Raw genomic sequence first — 21,532 nt, 5'->3', positions numbered from 1 at the left:
TCCAAGGAAACCATATATGCATGGTGGCACTGCGCTCTACAATGTTAACAACAACAGTAATAAAGATGAGTAAGTATTTTACAGTTTAAGTATAAGGAGAAATAAAGTTGTTACTAGTATAAATAGTAATGATAAGGGTAGAAACATATCTAATCCTTCCCTTGCAATTTTTTTACCAAACAAGTATTCAATAACCAATTCTACATATGTATGACTTACATGTAAAGATAATGTGCACAGTGTCTGATAATTTATAAGGCCAATGTAATGTGAATTATATTAAATGAAAGTAGTTCTTCTTGAAGACTATAAACAGTGATTTTGGTTTTATTCATTAGCTAAAATGTGTAAGCATAACATTAGCTTTACAAAAATCAACAGATTTTAGCAACAAAGGCCATTGGTAGTAAATACATGCCTCTCATGAGTGTCACATTTTTTTCTTCTTAGAGAAGAGAAAAAGAAAAAGAAAAAAGAAAAGAAGAGGTGAGACAATATAGTAATAATGATACTACATTGTAGGAGACTGAATTCCTTCTCAAGTTGCTATTCAGTTTTTTTCTTTAACAACCATACATTTTAATTCATTTTCCAGCAAGTCTGAAGATAAAAAGAAAAAGGATCCAGATGCACAAAAAAGCAAGGGAAAAAAGGAAAAACACAAAACTAAAGAAAAAGATAAAGAAAAAAATAAAGATAAAGAAAAAGATAAAAATAAAGATAAAGACAAAGATAAGAAGAAAGAAGAGTAAGTTTTCCGATTAGCATTGCATTTTTCTAAAAAAATGCCTTAGATATAGAATTGAATCAATGGTCATGGGTGTTCTGCAAGCCAACTGTGTATGATATCCCTAATAAAGGAAGATTCAGGTTATTGTTAGGACATCTTAATCCATGGAGCTGTTTCGATAATTCTGCATATGGATACTCTTATTCCTACTTCTTTCGTGAATTAGAGGGTGAGAAAGGAAGACAGAAGAGCAGCATGATGCCTCTGCTCCCTTTCTTGCCCAAAACATTGATTCTAAAAACAGCATATTTTAAACATGAAATGCCAAATATTGTGGCAATTAATCTGCCATTTCATAAGACTAAACAAGTATATGAAAGTATAAATAAAAATACCTCTGTCTTACAGAAAATAATACAAAGCACTTTGCCTGATTTCAAAACTGATTTTCATATGTGTTTTATATGTTTTACCACTTTGTTGTGACAGCCTGTTAAGTTTCTGCATATGAAGGCATAATCAGTCCAAAACGTTGAAATACTGGTAGCCATAAAATCATTACTTTCTGGAATAATGAAGCCTAGATGCCTTGGATCATTTATCAGACAGAATAATTAATTTAGTATTAAATAAATTACTTAAAGAAGGTTAAAAGTATAGGGATCTCTCTATGTTGCGGTCTGGCAGTTTCCCTTAGCAATGTGAACTAGCTTTTAGTCCCAGTCATGTTCTCCTACTGATTTCTTGTCCTTCCTAAATTTAAGTGAGGAAGCTAATCTTCTTTCTTCATAAGAACAATTTTGTGTTTCCTAAAACCTATAACCTACTTAATGTGCATATTTTTATTTATGTCTTAATACTCCCTTTCCTTTCTGCTTACTGTTCAGGGAGAAGAAAGACATTTTTATTATTGACCCAGCAGGAAATATGTATTACAACTGGTTGTTCTGTATCACAATGCCTGTCATGTACAACTGGACCATGATCATTGCTAGGTGATATTTTAGTCTCTGTGCATATTTTTCTCTTGCTGTCTGTTGCCCATATCTGTTTGCCTTAAGGAATGCATTCTGTTTTTTGGGTAGAATGGATGCAAATAGTGTATTAGCCCAGTATTTTATTATATATACCTTTTTTGCTGATATTGAAGTCGAAAAGCTCTTCTGCTCAGAAACAAAGGCCGCACACAACTTTGAGGGCTCTTTCTAGCATGCCTTTTGTCCAATTCAATAATTACCTTTAAGAATATTAAGAATAACTTTATTTTTGTCTGATACTTCCATATTCTTCAGTCTTAAGTTTTCTGTGACTAAAATGCACAGATTTTAGAAAAAACTGGAAAGTTATAAACTGAAAAACTCTTATAGAAGAGGTTAGACAAGCTTATCTATCAACATAACAACTAGCACTTCCTATAGTTACTGAAATGAATCTTTTTCTGTTAAATGTTTTTCTAAAAACCTATGTAATCCAAGTTCTAACTATTTTAAAGGCAGGACTTTAAATGTTTTTTCCTCAAAAACTTTAAACTACACTTTTTCATATTTGTTTTCATGTTAATAAAGTTTTGATAACATATTTTGTTTTGAAAGTTTGATAAAATATGATAGATTACCTTTAATGAATATGTAAAATAAGTGGCAAACTCTAGGGCCTCTGATTATATAGAACATTCAATCTATCAATCACTGACTTTCATGGGACTGCTGCCGTCTATTTCAAGTGTGTGTTTCTCCCCTTTTGCTATCTAGAGCCTGCTTTGATGAACTTCAGAATGACAACTTAACCATGTGGTTCCTTTTGGATTATTCTTCCGATATTATCTATCTTGCTGACATGTTTATACGGACAAGAACAGGTAAATATACTCACTGGTATCTACTTACATTTATATATCTATATTAGGCACTTTAAAATGTCCAGCAGTGTACTAATTTTAGGCGAAGTACAAGAATTAAAGAAGGATTGTCTCCTGGAATATGTGTATTATATTAATATATGGAATCATATATTATACATACATACATATACATATGTGTGTGTGTGTGTGTGTGTATATATATATATATATAATATATATTTTAAATTGTCAGTTAAATTGCCATTGTAGTTATATTATGATGAAAAAGTTCTGATTCCTTTATTCAGGTAAGAACTTCACACTGAGATAAGCCTTAAGATTACATGCTTATCCTAAGTTCTAGCAGAAAGGAGTTTCCAAAACAAGAGTAATTTGATTGAAAATGCAGCTTCTCTAGTTTTGGAATTGTACGCTACATATTTGACATTATATATGTTCTGTGGTATACTGCATTACATATTATGTATTTAATAAATTAATCTGTAATATATTTTAAAACAGCCTCGTTTAAATATTCCATAAAGAAGGTCCCAGTCCAAATAACTGGGAATTTGCCTGAAAAAGATGGCTATGATCCAACCACTTATGCTCAAGCATGGCTCCTACAGGAGTAAAATGGAATGTGAAAATCCTATATAAAGAACATCGTTTTGCTTATGTCCAGGATATGTTGATTTTCAGTTTCCGCTGACAAAGTACCATGAAACCCAAGTCACCGACACTGTCCTTAAACTATGCTATCTAGTCAAAGTAAAGCTACACTTCCATAATAGAAACCCCAGTAGAGGAGGATTGACTTTTCCATCACTTTTTTTTGTGGTGACTCTGCTGATATCCAAGGGCAAACAGACATAAAATTGCACTTCCCACATTACTAAATATCATTCTGAATTTCATCCAAACAAGTGCAAGAAGCATGATCTATGAACTGTAAATCAGGACACACTATAGTAAAACCTCAGTTAAGGAGAAGATGTGTTCCATGACGTCACTTTGTTTTCAGAAACTTCATTACCAGAGGTAGAAATAACATAGGAGGCATAGGGATGCATTCCAGGACTTCAGAGAAGGGGGAGGGGAGCATGACAGTAGGAAAATATCATTAAACTAGCAAATTGCCTGTCAAGCATGATGGGAGGGGGGCAGGTGGGGACAGAAGCCTGCATTGCCCACCCCCTCTCCATCCAGGGCTGTTCCCTCCACTTCAGGTCGGGGTCCAGCTTCCCCCCGCTTCCCCCTCTGCTGCTTTGGGTCCAGGCCTGCTCCCCAGCCCTGTCATTTTGTGTCCGGTTCATCCCCCATTCCCCCCTACCACTTCAGGTGGGGGCCTGTGCCATTCAATGCCATACTGCCAGCTCCCAAGAATGGGGGAGGGAGGGAAGCTTGCCCACGGTGGCGGTGGTAGCAGTGGTTGTGGTGATGGTCGCAGTCACTGTGGCTGGGGCACTGCCACTAAGAAGCCTCCCTCCCCTTCTCACTCCCCTCCCTCCCTTCCTCCCCTCTTCCCTGCTGTCTCCCCCTCCCTGCCAGGTATTGTTGTGGGGGGGTGCTCTGGCCCCTGGCTCCAAGGATCAGGGTGGGGGTGGGGAGGCAAGGCCAGTGTCGCTCTGACATGTGTGTGGGGGGGTGAGGCCAGTGCTGTGCAGCCAGCACCTCATGCTACAGCTGTCTCCAAGGAGCAGGCCTGGGGGAGCCAGGCCAGTGCTGCTGGCCTCACCCTCCTGCTCTGTCCACTCTGTTGCCACCATCATGGCGGTGAGATGCCCCCACTGCCTCCTGTCCAGAATGCTCTTGGAGCAGTCTGACTGGTTGTTTCAGAAAACCAATGAGAGTGCAAATAAAGTATTACAGATAGATAGACAGACTGAGGCTTATATACATATAGAACTAGCTAACTTCCCATCAAGAATGATGGAGGAGAGGAAGCGGGCGGGATGGAGCCCTGGCCCCCACCCCGTCTGGGCCCACTTCCCCTTCCCTCCTGCTGCTTGGGGTCCAGACCTGTCGCAGCAGTGACAGGAAGGGAGGAACCTGCCCCCCACAGCTACCGTGTTGGGCTGGGCCAGGCTGCCCTCCCCTCAACTGCCGTGGCAGGCCAACTTTTCCCCAGCTCGCGTTTGCTCCCTGCCCATGTCTGGCCCAGGCCCAAGCCCAGTTCTCCCCTGGCCCCATGGTCACTGCTGACACCACAGGATGCCTGCTTCTCCCCCGCCCATGTTGGGCCCAATTAGGGATGGGAGGAGTGGGGGAGAGGCCAACATGGGGGAGGGAGTGGAGGAGGAGTGGGCCCTGGCTTGAGGTGGGGAGGCGGCTTGCTCCTTTCATCCCCCAGGGCCTCCACAGTGGGGGGTGGACCGCTGCAGTGGGCCGGCTTTTTCCCTGCTCGGGCCTGTTCTCCCTCCCCCACTTTGGGCCTGGACCCACTCCCCTCCCCCCTGCGGTGGGCCTGGGCCCGTTCTCTCCCCATGTTGGCCACTCCCCGTCTGCACTGGGCCCAGGCCCACTCCCCTCCCCCCAACACTGGACATGGGCCTGCTCCCCTCCCCTCTGTGTTGGGCCTGGGCCTATTCTCTCCTTGCTGTGTGTTACCTGCAGGGAGCAGGCCGGGGGGGGGCAGCCCTGCGGGCCTCACCCCCCACTTCCGTCTGTGCTGGCCTTGCTCCCTCCCTACTCCATCCCCTGTGTCCCCACCATCATGGTGGCAGGCTGCCTTCTGTCAGAATGCTTCTTCACACCCTGATTGGCTGTTTGTCAGCCAATCAGATTGCAAATAAAGTGTTAAGGACAGACAGACAGACAGACAGATTTAGGCTTTTATTAGAATACTCAGTTAAATGCCCCCCACAGGTCCCCTGGCCATGCTCATGCCTCTCACTCTGCCCCAACAACTCCCACAGCCTCGGTGGTGTCCCTCACACCCCACCCACAGCCCCTGTTCCCCTAGTCCTGCTGGAAGGGGCACCCAGCTGCCAGGGGTAGATACCTGGGTGGCTCCCCACCATCATGCGCACTCCTGGGGGGGTGGGGGAGTTTCGCACCTCCAGATACATATGTGGGGCAGGCACAGACTGCGGGCTCTGGCTCCCACCCTGCTTCCCTCCCCCAGGGCCTCCGCAGCCCGGTGGGCACAATCCAGCATGGCAGGGAGCAGCGGAGCCTTGCAGGGATCTCCTCACCACTGTGAGCTCTGCCCTGCCCTGGCAACGTGCGTCCTGCACATGCCACTGCTTTGCGGGGTACAGCCCCGCACTACTGCTGTCACTGGAGGCCTCTGTGGAGGAGGTGTGTCACCAGGGAGGCGAGCAGCTTCTTTGCATGGCTCAGCTGGTTCCTGCCACATCGGGTGGCACCCGCCAGGCTGTGGAGGCCCCGGGGGAGTGAAGCAGAGCAGCAGGGAACAGTGGGCCTGAATGGAGTGGCAGCAGGCCACAGTGGCCTATTCACCACTGTGAGCTCCTCACTGTGAGCTCCCCTGGGACTTCCGCAGCCCGACGGGTACTCTCTGGCACAGCAGGGAGCAGCTGAGCCATGTGGAGAAGCTGCTCACTGCTGCTCACCCCGTGCTGCCCTGGCAATGCACCCCCTGCGTGCAGGGCTGCAGTGAGGGCAATAGCATGGGGTTGTGCCCCTCAAAGCAGCAGCACGTGCAGGAGGTATGTCACCAGGGCAGCATGTTGTGGGGGCGGGGGGAAGCTTGCAGGGGTGAGAGATCCCTGCGCATCCCCATTGTCCCCAACCGCACCAGCTTGTGCCCGCAGGACTATGGAGGCCCTTGGGGAGGGAAGCAGAGTGGGAACCTGAGCCCGCAGATTATGCCTGCCCTGCATACAGAACTGGGGAGCACAGGTTCCTCCTGCCCCCTGGCAGTGTGCGGATGAGCCACCCATGGCCCTGTCTTACTCCCTGCTGGGGCCCTGCAGCTGCCCCAAGCCCTGTCCAGATGGACAGCAGCCTCAGTCCTGCCCTGCTCCCTGCCTACAGGGGACTCAATCCCTTTCTTCCCCCCAGTTACCTGCTGGAGCTGCTCTGCAGGCTGCCTGGGGCCACATGCATGTTCTGTACATACATGTGGCGTCCCCTGTCTTACCACCTTCCTCCCGCTCTCTCCCAGCTCCCTACAGGCTGGAACTGCCAGCCTGCAGGGAGCTCATTGCAAAATCTTCAGGTTTTTCCTGGTAAAACGAGAAAGCCACAGGTTTGGAGGTTTTTTGGAAGAAAATGGCCAACTTTGTTATAAAGGAGCTTTGTTCCTAGAGAATTTGTTAACTGAGGTATTACTGTACCTGGACAAATTTATGAAACAATAAGGGACAGGTAAACCTTTCCAACTGCGTAAGGCAGCTGCAATCTATGCTCACTGAATTTAAGGACTTAACTAGTATAGGACCTGAAACATGCCAAGAGTGTTACTCTCAAACATTCCCCAGCTGCCTGTGCCCACTCTACTTGTCCCAACCTGGAAATGAAGGAGTGAATCTGTTCTGAGAGTATATCCCACTACCTCTCTCAAGATTTCTGTGCTTAAACCCACACAGGAGCTTCAGTGCCAAATTTCTGAGTTTGTTCCATTGTGAATGGGAGCTGGTGAGCAGGGAATGTTCTACAGCAATGGTCTACAAAAGTGCTGTGGATGTAGTGTTGCTATACATAAAGGATCTACCTCTATTTTCTATAGAAATTAGGATCGAGATTATTTTTCTAAAAACTGGGTGCCTATAGCTGGCTTTCTAGTTGGAAACTGAAGCACATATCCTGTCCTCTTTTTTACTCAAAAGGACAAGTAAGGTTACTAGGCAGAATGGCTGCAGGAAGAGGATGGGTTCAGGGAACATTAAGTGCTAGCTATACTGACACCCTGAGGAGTGGTTCCTGGCTTCTGCATCTGCTTATAGGTCCACACACCTCAGCCAGATCATGCAGTTTGGATGGCTCTGTTTAATCAAGTCATTTAGGTCTATGACTTAGTCCCAACAACTTCCAAACATTAAATATAGGGACTTACAGTCAGTCAATTCATGTAAACCCCTCCTCTGCAACAACTGTTCAAATTTTTCCAGCTTGATTTAAAAAAAGGAATTTATGTACCATCTGATGATGTCTGGACTAAATAATTTTCAAGATGGATCTGGCACTTACCTATAATAGAATGAAATAGAATAGACCATAAAATGGTAGTAGTTGTAGTAGTAATAATAATAATAATAATAATTTAAAGATTTTATATTTAATTTTAGGGTACCTGGAGCAAGGCTTGTTGGTGAGAGAAGAAAATAAACTCAGAGAGAAATATAAGGCATCTTTACAATTTAAACTAGATTTCTTCTCAGTCGTACCAACTGATCTACTGTACTTCAAGTTAGGGCTGAACTACCCAGAGTTAAGACTAAACAGATTGCTTAGAGTAGGTCGTATGTTTGAGTTCTTTCAGCGAACAGAAACAAGGACAAACTACCCAAATATATTCAGGATCTCTAATCTTGTCATGTACATTGTGATTATTATTCACTGGAATGCTTGTGTCTACTACTCAATCTCCAAAGCAATTGGATTTGGGGCGGACACTTGGGTCTATCCTGACACTTCTGATCCTGAATTTGCTCGCCTGATTAGAAAATATGTATATAGCCTCTACTGGTCAACACTAACATTGACCACTATTGGTGAAACACCTCCTCCTGTAAAGGACTCTGAATACTTTTTTGTAGTTGCTGATTTCTTGGTTGGAGTACTGATCTTTGCTACTATTGTTGGTAATGTTGGCTCAATGATTTCCAATATGAATGCAGCCAGAGCAGAGTTTCAAGCAAGGATTGATGCCATTAAACAGTATATGCATTTTCGAAATGTGAGTAAAGACATGGAAAAAAGAGTTATCAAGTGGTTTGACTACCTGTGGACAAATAAAAAGGCAGTGGATGAAAGGGAAGTTTTGAAGTATCTACCAGATAAATTAAGAGCAGAGATTGCAATCAATGTTCATCTGGATACATTGAAGAAAGTCCGGATCTTTGCAGATTGTGAAGCTGGCTTGTTGGTTGAATTAGTCTTAAAACTCCGGCCTCAAGTCTACAGTCCTGGAGATTATATTTGCCGGAAGGGGGATATTGGACGAGAAATGTATATTATCAAAGAAGGCAAACTTGCTGTGGTAGCTGATGATGGAATTACACAATTTGTGGTTCTTAGTGATGGCAGCTACTTTGGGGAGATTAGCATTCTTAATATCAAAGGTAGCAAAGCTGGCAATCGAAGAACAGCCAACATTAAAAGCATTGGGTACTCGGACTTGTTTTGTCTCTCTAAAGATGACCTCATGGAGGCTTTAACAGAGTACCCAGATGCAAAGGCCATGCTGGAAGAGAAGGGTAAACAAATCCTGATGAAGGATGGCCTACTGGATTTAGAAATTGCAAATTTAGGATCTGATCCAAAAGATGTGAATGAGAAGGTCACATTTATTGAAGGGGCAGTGGACAGGTTACAAACAAAACTTGCAAGGCTTTTGGCTGAGTATGATGCTGGACAGCAGAAACTGAAAAAGAGACTGACAAAAGTTGAGAAAATCCTGAAACAAAGCACAGAGCTTGAATTTTCAGATTTAGAAGACTTAGAACCTGGAGGTTCTAAACAGGAATAAATACAGGGGATTGCTGCTGGCAGCTACAGTCAAATCATGCAAGGGTTCCCATGCTCTCAACTTGAATCCTTGCAGGGTATCGCTCTTTATTATAAACAACTATTTGGTTATGCAACATCTCTCATTTCCTGTTAGGCAACAGACATAGGTGACAAGCATGAGGAACAAAAAAGGTGAAGATTCAAGGCTAAAGATGGAGTATAATGTATCACTTATGGAAGACAATGCTAATGAGCTTATTCTTTATATAACATTATTATACAACAAATGTATTTAATCTACATACTGTAATACTTGGCACCCATGTCAAGTTATACTACAGAATATATATTTTTTATAATTTTCTTCTCATATAAATATGGGGAAAAGGAAATATTTGGTAACATTTTTATTTGTTATCTGAAGTCTGTATAGGTATGCATCATATATGATGATACTACAATAACTTGTATACAAATAAGCATATTAAATATATATTTATTGATTATATATCTATATCTATAGCTATAGATATATATAAGATACAGTCCAGTAACTAACCCTGGAGTATTATGTAATGACAATCGTTCAACATTTGCAGTGAGACTTGCATCTAATGGTGATAGCTGGGAATCATGGAAAATGCTTTTCAACACTGAATATGATTTTACTCATTCTGGTGACTTGAACTTATTTCCTGAATCTTGACTGTCTAGATTTAAAGTTGTGTGTTTTCAAGGATATTGTCATCAACCACTAGAATGATGAATCAGATATAACCTTTTGTAAGAAATTGGATAGTAAGTTTTGTTGGGTTAAAATCTAATTTTTCTTGCAGCTCACTGATACAAAAAAAAATACTGTTCTGCTATATATACCTGTATACAGGAAATCAGCTTGATATGAGTAGCTGTGGTCATTGGCTCGGCTTTATGTCTTCAGCAGGCTTTGATCATAAATGATCTATTCAGGAATGGGATTGATTTTGAAGAGCAACAGGTATATGTTATATTTAGGAACATTTCTCTAATATATCTAGCTGCAAGTTGCATCCTGATTCTAATTAGAGGTGCCCAGTAATTGGCAAAGGTGGGCCAGGCACTGAAAGACATTCATAGAGAAATGGCTAAGATCCTTTTCTCCATAGTCACAGGCAATATTAGAAGTATAGCTTATTCAGTAATGCCAGAGTTGTAACTTGTCATATTGGAATGGTTGTATCAAAATGCAGATGTCCAGTCTTGGTTGGAAGAATTCTATTATAGAGGTTGGGTTTTGTAGGAAGTAAATCATTTGATGTGCAAATGGTGGAAGTCCCTTGAAGTTAAGGTAATGGACGTCCTTATCTTAGTCAAGCTTCAAGCCTGACCATATGGCTAAGATAAATGGGTGCAAAAGGATTGATGAGTTACAGTGAAACCAGTGTCTTCATACTACATAAGGACATCTGCTGTGGGGGGGACATAGTGATAATTTTTACAGGCAGAGCCGATAGTAGTACCTATAGATAAGGTTGCAAAACTTTCATTTTAAGACCCAGTTGTCAGGTGCTTTCAGTTTTCACATACTTGAACTATTTGAACTGAAATTATCCTTTCTCAATGCCTATAGGTCAGGCCCAATTTTCTTTTGAAAGTTTTACCTAAAACAGTTCAACTATTGCCAAGGATGAATTTTAGGAAAAAATGTACTGTTTTGAATACTAAAATGGTAGTAAATAGGCGTTTTCTCTGTAAAGACTGCCTAATTTGCAAATGTTGGAAGGTATTTAGTAAATGAGACATCCAAGTATCCTAAATAACTGGATCATGGCCCTGCCTCGCCTACAGCGTACCTGTGTGATGTTGGGAATGCCTCTTGAACCATACATTCCACACATAGCCATGAATTATGGCTAGGGACTCTCTGCTGCCCAGCCAGGCTGGGCCATGGTGGCAGGACCTAGTGCGGCATGTGAGGACTGCATGCCAGGCTCAGCTGGGTCCTCCTTAGGGCCCCTCTGCCACCCAGCTGGGCCATTCCCATGGTGGCAGGATCCGCTGCAGTGCATGGGGACTGCACACCATGCCCAGACGGGTCCTACTGGCCCTGGGTGGCTCTTGCTGCCCGCCCGGGCTGGGCCTATGGCAGCAGGACCCGTCTGGGCGTGGCACACGGTCTCCGTGCGCTGCACCAGGTCCTGCCACCATGAGAATGGCCTGGCCGGGCAGCAGAGGGGCCCCAAGGGTGGAAGGACCTGGCTGGGCCCGGCATGCAGTCCCCACGTGCTGCACTGGGTTCTGCCACCAAGGGCCTAGCTCAGCTGGGCGGCAGAGGGCCCCTAGGGCCAGCAGGACCCAGCTGGGTGCAGCGTGCGGTCCTTGCATGCCGTGCCAGGTCCTTCCTCTGCCCTGCTGTGCCTTGGGGGGGGAGGGGGAGGGTGGCGCATGGCGGGACCTGGGCCAGCCCCATGCAGCCCGCTAGTCTGGCTTTGCAGCAGAGCAGGTCACAGGGCTTTGGGAGGCATGGGGCTGGGCTGCGTCCATACCCCCAGCAGCCCTGGGGACATCCCCCCTACCACTCCCCAAACCCCTCATATTCCCCTGCCACCCCTCACCCACCCACACACGTGAACCCCCCCCCACACACACTTACCTTGGATAGTGCTGGTGGCCAAGGCAGCAGGAGAACAAAAGACACGCTCTGGCTGAGTGTCTCTTTTGGAGGACTGACCTCCTGGCACAGTCTGGGACTGTGCCTTGCTCCGCTCTTCTACATAGTGGTTTTTTTAGACCCCATATCCAGAGGTCTAATTTTCTCCAATTTTCTCTAATTTGCAGCGTGGGCTGCAAACTTGCAGTGTGGGGAACATTTTTTCATTCCCACATGTGCCTCCTGCCCCACCTCAAAGGGGTTTGAGACAGGGAAGAAGCAAGAGCATGCTCGTCTGGATGCGGCCAGTGAGGCAAGTTGTAGTGTTATATGATTCATAGATTCGTAGATGTTAGGGTTGGAAGGGACCACAGTAGATCAAGTCCAACCCCCTGCATAGGCAGGAAAGAGTGCTGGGTTCCAATGACTCCAGCCAGATGCCTATATAACCTCCTCTTGAAGACCCCCAGGTTAGGGGAGAGCAGCTCCTTTGGGAGCCCATTCCAGATTTTGGCCACTCTAACTGTGAAGAAGTTCTTCCTAATGTCCAGTCTAAATCTGCTCTCTGCTAGCTTATGGCCATTATTTCTTGTAAACCCCACGGGCGCCTTGGTGAGTAGAACCTCACCAATTCACTTCTGCGCCCCCATGATGAATATATAGGCAGCCACAAGGTCGCCTCTCAACCTTCTCTTACGGAGGCTGAAGAGGTCCAGGTGCCCTAGTCTGTCCTTGCAGGGCTTGGCCTGCAAGCCCTTAACCATACAAGTGGCTTTTCTCTGGACCCTCTCCAGGTTATCCACATCCCTCTTAACGTGTGGTGACCAAAACTGGACGCAGTATTCCAACTGCGGTCTGACCAGTGCCCGATACAGGGGAAGTATCACCTCCTTGGTTCTGTTTGTCATGCATCTGATTTAGTCACACTGATGACTCACGTTCATCTTGGACTCCTAGATCCCTTTCTGCTTCCATGCTGCCGAGCAGGTCATTTCCTAGGCAGCAGGTGTGTGTTGGATATTTTTCCTCCCTAGGTGCAGCACTTTGGATTTCTCCTCGTTAAATTGCATTCTGTTGTTTTCTGCCCATTTGTCCAACCTGTCCAGGTCTGCCTGTAGGTGTTCCCTGCCCTCCGGTGTGTCCACTTCTCCCCACAGTTTTGTATCATCTGCAAACTTGGACAGAGTACACTTCACTCCCTCATCCAAATCACTGATGAAGACATTGAAGAGTATTGATCCAAGGATTGAGCCGTGTGGGACCCCACTGCCCACATCCTTCTAGGTTGATACCAACCAACCCACTCTGGGTACGACCCTCTAGCCAATTTGTCACGCACCGGACTGTGTAATCATCCATATGGTTAGTTAATGCATGTTAGTGAGTAAAGGCTGAGATTTAGGCACCTGGCACACATTTGTTTAAAGGCACCATAGGATCTGAGCACTGATCCCAAACTATTGGTGGCACCTTCTGCCAAGCCGCACATGTGTGGCAGGAGGTGTTATTTTGGGATTGGGGATCAGATCCCAGTCACTTCCTTTCTACTTGCCAGTTGTGGGGGAGGAGGGGGTGGAATTCAGTATGTGCTGAGGTTCCTCCTGCCCCACAAAGGTCTAGGATCAGGTCTAGGGCCAGGGGTGACAACAGCTGATTGTCAGCTCCAGCCCTAGGACTTCACAGGGGCCTTGAACTGGCCCTGGTGCAGTCTTGAGCCTAGGGCTGGGACTGACAATCAACTGATGTTGGCTTTGACCCTAAGACAGCACTGGGATTTTAAATAGACTCCAGTGTAGTGCTGGGGCTAACAATCAGCTGATTTTCAGACCCAGCCCTGCCATACCTTCAATCAATTTAAGGTGCTATACAACCCAGCCATAAAAATGTTCTACATTTAACATTCTGCATTTTGTATTCAGCAAAATGTTCTACATTATATGTAGAATATTTTTATGGTTGGTTTGGCATTTTATGGCGCCTTAAATTGGGTGCATGTGTAGCACCCTTGCCATTTATGTCATAAGTAACACATTAATGGTGGTATAAATGTAATATGTAGATGGCATCTTAATGTCATAGCTATAGTGTTTCTTTGTTTTATTTATATCAGTTATTACCACTAGATGCCCCTGTTGTTAAACAAATACTTTATCTCAGAAATTTTTTAACCAAAAAATTTTCACTTAAAATCAAAAATGCCACATTCATGTTAGAAATGCCATACCCTAGTGTATTTCAGACAGATAATATTATATACTCTTTAATTATGTGACTTTTACAATCATGGATTTGCTCAAGGATACCTAAGTTTAATGGTCTTTGGTTTTTTTTCCTGGCAGAGTGAAATAAAACTTTTTATAAGTACACTTTAGCAATATTAAAATCCTTTCAAATTCCTTTCAAATTGATCATCTGTCAAAGTTTTAGAATATACTTAAAGTTTCATGTTTAGGGCACTGTAGCTCATAAAAATCAAGCTTCATTTTTGAGTATCTAAAGCTCCCAATCCTACAAGCATTTCAATAAATCCATAACATTTTATTCAAGAATGATCCTGCCAAAGTTATTGAGATGTTTTATATGAGTCAAATTTTGTGCAGTCTGAAGTATTTACAGGATTAAGAATTGGTGCCTAGTTTGGCTGATTACAAACATATACTTGCTCTTCATTGATTTTCAAATGTGGGTTTGGAATTTTATGAGCCAAAAAATGTTGGGGTGTTTGTTTCAGAATCCTTACGTTTAGAATTTAGTAGTGAGAATGACATAAATGTAAAGAAGTGACAATGGTATTCAAATATTTTTAGGAAATGTGTGCTTAATAGGTAAAATCTAATTGATGTATGGCCTAAATAACCACAGCACTGAGGCAATTTTTAAAGTTTGTTTTTGAAGTAAATGCCATGTATGACAAATCTGTTTTTCACTATCTGTTCTGTGTAGTAAACATCTTCTGAACATGCTTTCAGTGAACTTGCTGAGTGTACATAGTGGTTGATTTTTTTTAAATCTAATATTTGAAAATCAGAAGACTGAGAGGTTCATAACAATCTTCTAATACATAAGATTGTTACAAAGAAGATGGCAATCAGTTGTTTTCTGAAGGATGCCTAGAAAGAAGAAGAGGAAGAAATCTACATGATTTTCAATAAAGAAGTTATAAGTTGAATATGAGAAAAAAAACTTTGGTGAAACCCCTGAAACAGGCTAGCTAGGACTTTCCTTCATCTAAGTCTTAAAAGCAGTAGAGACAAAAGTGTTTCTAGGTTAGTTAGTCTACATTAGGACTGTCCAGGTGACAGCCCATGGACTGAGTGTGGCTTATGAGGCATTAATTTGTAGTCTGTAGGCTCCCCTCCATTTGTCCAGCTTCACTGGCAGCCAGAGTCTTTGGGCTCCCCTCCCTCCACTGGCTTCCACTTCCTGGCCCTGTCCCAGAGTGCCCATGAGGCGTGGTAAAGCAGGGGGGCATCTGTGCCACATGTGGTCAGAGTGGGGGCTGTGGTTCATGCCAGTGAAGCTGGCATGGCATGCAGCCCAACAGATAGGTAGTGCGGCCCCTAGCAATGTAGAAATTGGACCAGCCTGGTTTAGATCTACTTGATCCTCTTTCAGTGCAAGGGCTTGGAGTGAATGAGCTCTTAAAATCCCTTTCAGTGTTATAGTCACGAGATTCTAAGAAAAAAGAAAATATTTAATGATCAACAAAAGAGGAGAAACGTCTGAAATGGTTACACTTAAATGGCAAAGATATTTTGAATCTGTATGCTGACTGATAGGGTAAGGTACGTAAGATTTTCAGTTAAAATTCTGACAGTTCCTTTTACAGTATAACAATAACTACAGTCGATATAGGAATTTTATTACTACTGTAATCTGAGTGTAAACGTAACTGTTCAGTATTGGTTTTCTTCTATGACTCAGTACAGCCTTATTTATTAGTCTGAAAACTGAATACTTTTTGTCCACTTTCTATATTCCCTTGCTTATTACAGCAAGCAGCTTTCATTATTTTACTTTAAAGCAGCTCCTATAATTAAAACTTACTGGGTGCATCTACATGTTCATTAATGCATAGTGCCTACTGTGCAATAAATTTAGTACTTGTATCATCCAGTACTAAATAAATGCACAGTAGGCTGCTGTACTGTGCATTAGTGTGATAGCATGCTTTTTGTGTGACGCTTAATAAGTAGACTAATACTACTGTGCATTAGTGTATTTGTAGGTTTTTTGTCGTCTGTGCTAATGTGCATTAGAATTAGTTTACTGCACGTTAAGTGTCTCGTGTAGACTGACCCACAGAATGGCAATGAAACCCCCTAAACTCCAGCAATTTCATTTGGGACTCAAGATTTTCTTACATTTTTTTCATTTGATATTATAGCATCATTTCTGATTACTCAAATTCCACCGAAACTTCCTCACTTGCCAAAAGCACTGAATGTACCTACCAAGAAGCTTTCCAAAGCAAACATTCTGTATATGACTGTAATACAGACTGTACTGCTATTATATTAACTACTGAGATGCAACCAGATACTGGCTAAAGACTTGTCCTATTTAAATTTGGGGCATTACTACTTTGACAGTCTTCTCAAACAGAGAAAAAAATCCAAAGCAAACAATCAACCCCCACTCCCCCCAAATGAAACAACCAGTTAACCCATCAACTCAACACAGATTATATGTGATTTCATTCTTATAGGGGTGATATAATATCTTTCATGAGAAAAACAGCATTAGAGAAACAAATGTACAGTAACATTAACGACTCAATATACTTATTAATCAAATAAATGTGATACATTTTATCTGGTAATAAGTAATACATTTTCGAGGTGTATGTAAATATCTAAATAAAAAGACTCCAGTTAGGTCCTTTATATTTTATTAGCCACAACTCAGAACAAGTAAATACTTCAAGAATAACAAATAGAGAGTATTTAAAACTATGGTCACGGGGTTCTGGTACCCTGGATCCTGGATCAAAAGAATTTTGAAAATATGATTACATTAAATATATAACAACTAAAAAAAGGTGCTGTTAAACAGTGAAAATTTACGTTCATAAGATTTTGTATGAATGACTATTATCAAAATGGAAATAAAAATGAGTAATAAACATCAAGAATATATATAGACACAGTAATAAACATAGAGTAATAATATAAATATCATGGATAGTATATAATAAATAAATACAGGTTTATAAAATATATTCATATTATATAGAACCAGAACTCTTGGGGAGGTAATATCTTTTATTAGATCGACTGGATAGTTTGGTTAAATATAGGTGAATAATTATATCTATAGGTGCATATAAATATAGGGGAATAAATATATCTATATATTTATGGATACACTTTGTAACTATGTTGGTCTGCAGGCAAAAGTAATCAGGACTCCAGGAGGTGCTATCTTTTTACTTTTGCCTGCAGATCAATATGGCTACAACCTGTATTCATAAATATAATTTATTTATTCCCCTATATTTATATATTATATACAATCCATGATGTTTGTATCATTGCAAGGGTTTTTAGTTGCATCCGTGTTGGCCTACAGACACAAACAGGCAAGGTTCTTTGAGTAGATGTGATAACTTTTGCTGGTCTAATAAAAGATATTATCGAATTTAAGAGTCTCATCTGCTTATATGATGACTCTGTATTTACTGAGGCGTGTGTACAGCCAAGTTATATTTGAAACGCGTCAAACACACAATGTGCACATTTATTTTGCAAACTGCAATTTGCCCGGCTGATGCAACAGGGTCTCTCAAACACTCTCAGGTCAACAGCAGCTCACGCCTCGCAGTCACGTGCCCTGAAAAGCACTAACTGGGCCTCACGGCGCTCATCCCGCCGCAGCTCCAACACCAAAGGGCGCTGCAATGGGCACGCTGTCACTCAACGCTCAGGCTCCGCCCGCCGCCCCGCCCCGAGCGGGAGAGTGGACCTGGACAGGGCGCTCGCCTCCCTTGGGCATGCGTGTTCTCCCCTCCCGCTCAGAGCAAATCACGTGACGTCGCTGCGCCCGGTGCACGCTGGGGATTGTAGTCCCTCGAGGAGCCACTTCCGCCTTTGTTCTACCCAGCTGATGACTCGACTATTCGTCCGCGCGGGGGCTGCTGGGAGCCGTAGTCCTGCTGTCGCCGGGCAGCGCTAAGTCTCGCGGCTGCGTCCGGCTCTGCCTGCTGCCGCCTGGCCGGGCCGGGGCCGAGCGATGGAGGCGGCCTGGCGCCAGGCTGGCCGGGGCCGGGGCCGGGCGCAGGGCCCAGCGGGCGGCGGCGGGGTCCGGCCCGCGCCGGGGAGGGGCAGAGCGGCGGGGCTGGGCGCGACAGGAGGCGGCGGCGGCGGCGGCCCCCTGGGGACCGGCGGTGAGTGCAACAGCTCCCTCCCCCGCCCCCTCCGGGCTCGGCTCTCCGTTCCCTGCCCTGTGCCCTGCTCCATCTGCTGCTCGGCTTTCAGCTCCCTGAGCTGTGCTTTGCTTGATCTGCTGCTCCCTGACCTATCTGCTGCCCTAAACCAGCCCCCTCCCTGATCTGCCATGTACCACACTGAGATGCTGCCTGTGCCCTTTTTGGCGCATGTGTGGTGGGTTGGATTTGCGCTGATAGTATTGTATCTGTTACTTATCTGGAAATAACTGCACTGCTGCTGTAGAGCTGCTGCACATTGCCTGCCCCCTCCTTCTGATGTTGTTGTAAAAGAGAAATCCCACTGGGAACATTGTGCTATATGTCCAGTGCCTGAGGTTGACAGAACAACTCATAGAATCGCAGAAAATGAGGGTTGGAAGGGACCTCAGGTCATCTAGTCCAACCCCCTGCTCAAAGCAGGATCAACCCCAGCTAGATCATTGCAGCCAAGGGTTTGTCCAGCTGGGCCTTACAAACCTCCAAGGATGGAGAGTCCACAACCTCTCTGGGTAACTTGTTCCAGAGTTTTACAACCCTCCTAGTGAGAAAATTCTTCCTAATATCTAACCGAAACTTGCTGCAACTTGAGAACATTGCTCCTTGTTCTATCACCTGCCACCACTGAGAACAGTTTAGCTCCATCCTCTTTTGAACCCCACTTCAGGTAGCTGAAGGCTGCTATTAAATCCCCCCCCAATCTTCTTTTCTCCAGGCTAAATAAGCCCAGTTCCCCCAGCCATTCCTCATAAGCTGTGTCCCCCAGCCCCCCCACCATTTCCTTTGACCTCTGCTGGACTCTCTCCAATTTGTCCACATCCTTTCTGTGGTGAGAGACCCAAAACTGAACACAGTACTCCAGATGTGGCCTCCCAGTGCTAAATAATTACTTCCCTTGATCTGTTGGCACCACTTCTATCAGTGCAGCACACTACTGTGGCATTAGCTTTCTTGGCAACAAGGTCACACTGTTGTCTCATATTCAGCTTATTGTCTGCTGTAACTCCCAGGTCTTTTTCTGCAGAGCTGCTGCCTGGTCAGTCAACCCCCAGCCTGTACTGGTGCATGGGATTCTTCTAAGTGCAGGACTTTGCATTTGTCCTTATTGAACTTCATGAGATTTCTTTTGGTTTAATCCTCCGATGTGTCGAGGTCTCTCTGAATCCTTGCCCAATTCTCCAGTATTATCTACTACTCCCTCCTGCTTGGTGTCATCTGCAAACTTGCTGAGGGTGTGCGCCATCCCATCTTCCAGGTTGTTGATGAAGATATTGAACAAAATTGGCCCCAGGGGCACTCCGCTTGATACCAGCTGCCAACCAGACATCGAACCATTGATTACTACCCTCTGAGATGGAAAGTCAAGCCAGTTTTCTATCTACCTTACAGTCCATTCATCCAGCTCATACATCCTTAGCTTGCCTTTTAGCTCAGCATTGGTGCCATGGGGGCTGCAGTAGTTGTAAACCACTTACTAGCCATTATATTCTGTACCTTAGTTTTCCTGTTTGTAAAATTGATATATATATATTTTTTACCTCAAAGTTGCGAGTTTACATCATGGGCAGCTGGTGTTGCCTTAGTCAGGGGGGCACGTGCCCCCCCCCCCCCCCCCCCCCCCCCCCCCCCCCCCGTGACCAGTCCCTCCGACTGGAGGGGTGGGTCTCCTGTGGCCAATCTCACTGCCCAGGGGGGCCCCCGTGGCCAATCCTGTGACAGCCAATCACTGTGGCCAGTTGCTGCGGTCACTTCTGGGAATAGCTGCAGCAATCAGCCAGCACTTAGAGGAGGCACTCCCGCCTGCCCTTCCTGCCTAAGCGGTGAGTGTGGCCAGTCAGGGGGGTGCACCCTGTACATCCCCTGCACGTCGCTACTGGTTTGCATCATATTTGTGAATGCTCAGTTGCAATTTTAGTGATGATTTTTAGAGAAATTTTAAAGTAAAGACTTCCTGATAGCAGGCTATGTTAGATTCTGGTATAGTCTTTTAAGGGAACTGGTGGAAAAGTTAATAAGATGCTGGCAAACACAATAGAGAAAAATCTGTTTAGGGGCTTGACAGTAGACTGGGTGGGTGGTCTGAAGATTTTCCATCTGCTTTTACAAGCCTGCAGTATCTGTTATTAAGCCCACTGCTACTTACAGTTACAAGTTTACAAGCTGTTATTTAATTTTTCTCTGTAGAAATGTAGAAGCAAGATTTTTTTTCAGCAGAGTAATAGCTTCCACCGTTGCCCTTTACATCAAATAAATTAGTCCTAAGAAATTATATTCTAAGTATACAGCTGGGGGGAAAGGGTTTTATGTTGTCAAATGTAGTGATTATATCTACTATGGCATCTACTACCATATTAAGGGTGTGTTGGAATGTCAAACATCCCAATTCAAAAGGTATCGGAAACTGATAGATGCGTCTCCAAAGTTGCATCAAAATAATAGAAGTGGGAATGGGCTAAGTGGATTTGTTTAAATAGGATATATCTGGTTAAAATGTGGCAAAACTGGTTCTTAAGAAGCAGTTTTAAGTATCTGTTTGTTTGATAGATTTCTATGCTGACCTTCCCAAAAGAGCCTTGGGCTAGTTTACAATAAGATTGACAGATATGTTTCCAAAGATACAGATGTTCATGTTGACAAACAGATGAAAGCAAGTCATACTGCGTATATGCTTATGCATTACTTGTATACAGTGGAATGCTGAAGTGACTAATGAAGAAACAGTTATTGAAAATGTTTAACTTGTATCTGGTAGACAACACTTGAAAGCATGCAAAATTGAATATGGCATTAAGATTCATATTCTTTTAAACAGAATTATCTTCAAAGAAGAAATTTGAAGAAATTAAGAAGGCTAATCAAGCTGCAGCAAAAAAGCTTGTTGAAGACCAATATAGTTCTTCATCTGAGGATGATGACGACGAAGATGATGATATTGATGGAAAACATGGGCAGATTTTGGCCAAAACATTCACAACCTATACTAATCAAACTGGTAAAGTATTTTATGTAATGAACTGTTTCTCTATAATACAAAAAACATCAGTAGCACTGCTTTCCTGTAATACACACAGATAATTAGAGACATAACTTATATATTTACTTATATAAGCTATATATAAGTGGGACTAATACTCTTGATGTTGTTCTAGATCGGGGTGGACAAAATATAGCTTTTAGGCTGCAGCTGCCCTTGAAGGGGTTTTAGCCACTGGGATGGTGCTGTGGGCAAATGGGGATGGGATCACAGGGCAGGATTGCAGGGCTGTGACG

General features: G+C 43.8%; 2 protein-coding genes across 3 annotated transcripts in view; both read left to right on the top strand.

The window, feature by feature from the left end:
* CNGA1 (cyclic nucleotide gated channel subunit alpha 1) overlaps positions 1 to 9,408 on the top strand; it is a 46,075-nt gene extending 36,667 nt beyond the window's left edge. The window contains exons 5-10 of the mRNA XM_090034699.1: positions 7 to 69; positions 451 to 486; positions 596 to 748; positions 1,618 to 1,725; positions 2,482 to 2,588; positions 7,826 to 9,408. Coding sequence (XP_089890825.1) covers positions 7 to 69; positions 451 to 486; positions 596 to 748; positions 1,618 to 1,725; positions 2,482 to 2,588; positions 7,826 to 9,228 — 1,870 coding nt within the window. The 3' untranslated portion in view covers positions 9,229 to 9,408. The remainder of the gene's footprint in view (positions 1 to 6; positions 70 to 450; positions 487 to 595; positions 749 to 1,617; positions 1,726 to 2,481; positions 2,589 to 7,825) is intronic.
* An 8,571-nt stretch (positions 9,409 to 17,979) lies between these two features.
* NFXL1 (nuclear transcription factor, X-box binding like 1) overlaps positions 17,980 to 21,532 on the top strand; it is an 85,402-nt gene continuing 81,849 nt past the window's right edge. The window contains exons 1-2 of one of the 2 annotated variants that reach the window (XR_016440703.1): positions 17,980 to 18,223; positions 21,075 to 21,254. Coding sequence is in view for 1 of the 2 variants with exons in the window: in XM_090035882.1 (XP_089892008.1) it covers positions 18,070 to 18,223; positions 21,075 to 21,254 (334 nt within the window). In the remaining variant the exon portion in view is untranslated. The remainder of the gene's footprint in view (positions 18,224 to 21,074; positions 21,255 to 21,532) is intronic. The other variant, XM_090035882.1, reaches the window with a different exon arrangement.

Source organism: Crocodylus siamensis, chromosome 2 (genome assembly GCF_052110815.1).
Source record: "Crocodylus siamensis isolate JL-2025a chromosome 2, ASM5211081v1, whole genome shotgun sequence".
Lineage (NCBI taxonomy): Eukaryota > Metazoa > Chordata > Crocodylia > Crocodylidae > Crocodylus > Crocodylus siamensis.
Note: the sequence above shows the minus strand (reverse complement) of the source record. Positions and strands in the feature narration are given on the sequence as shown.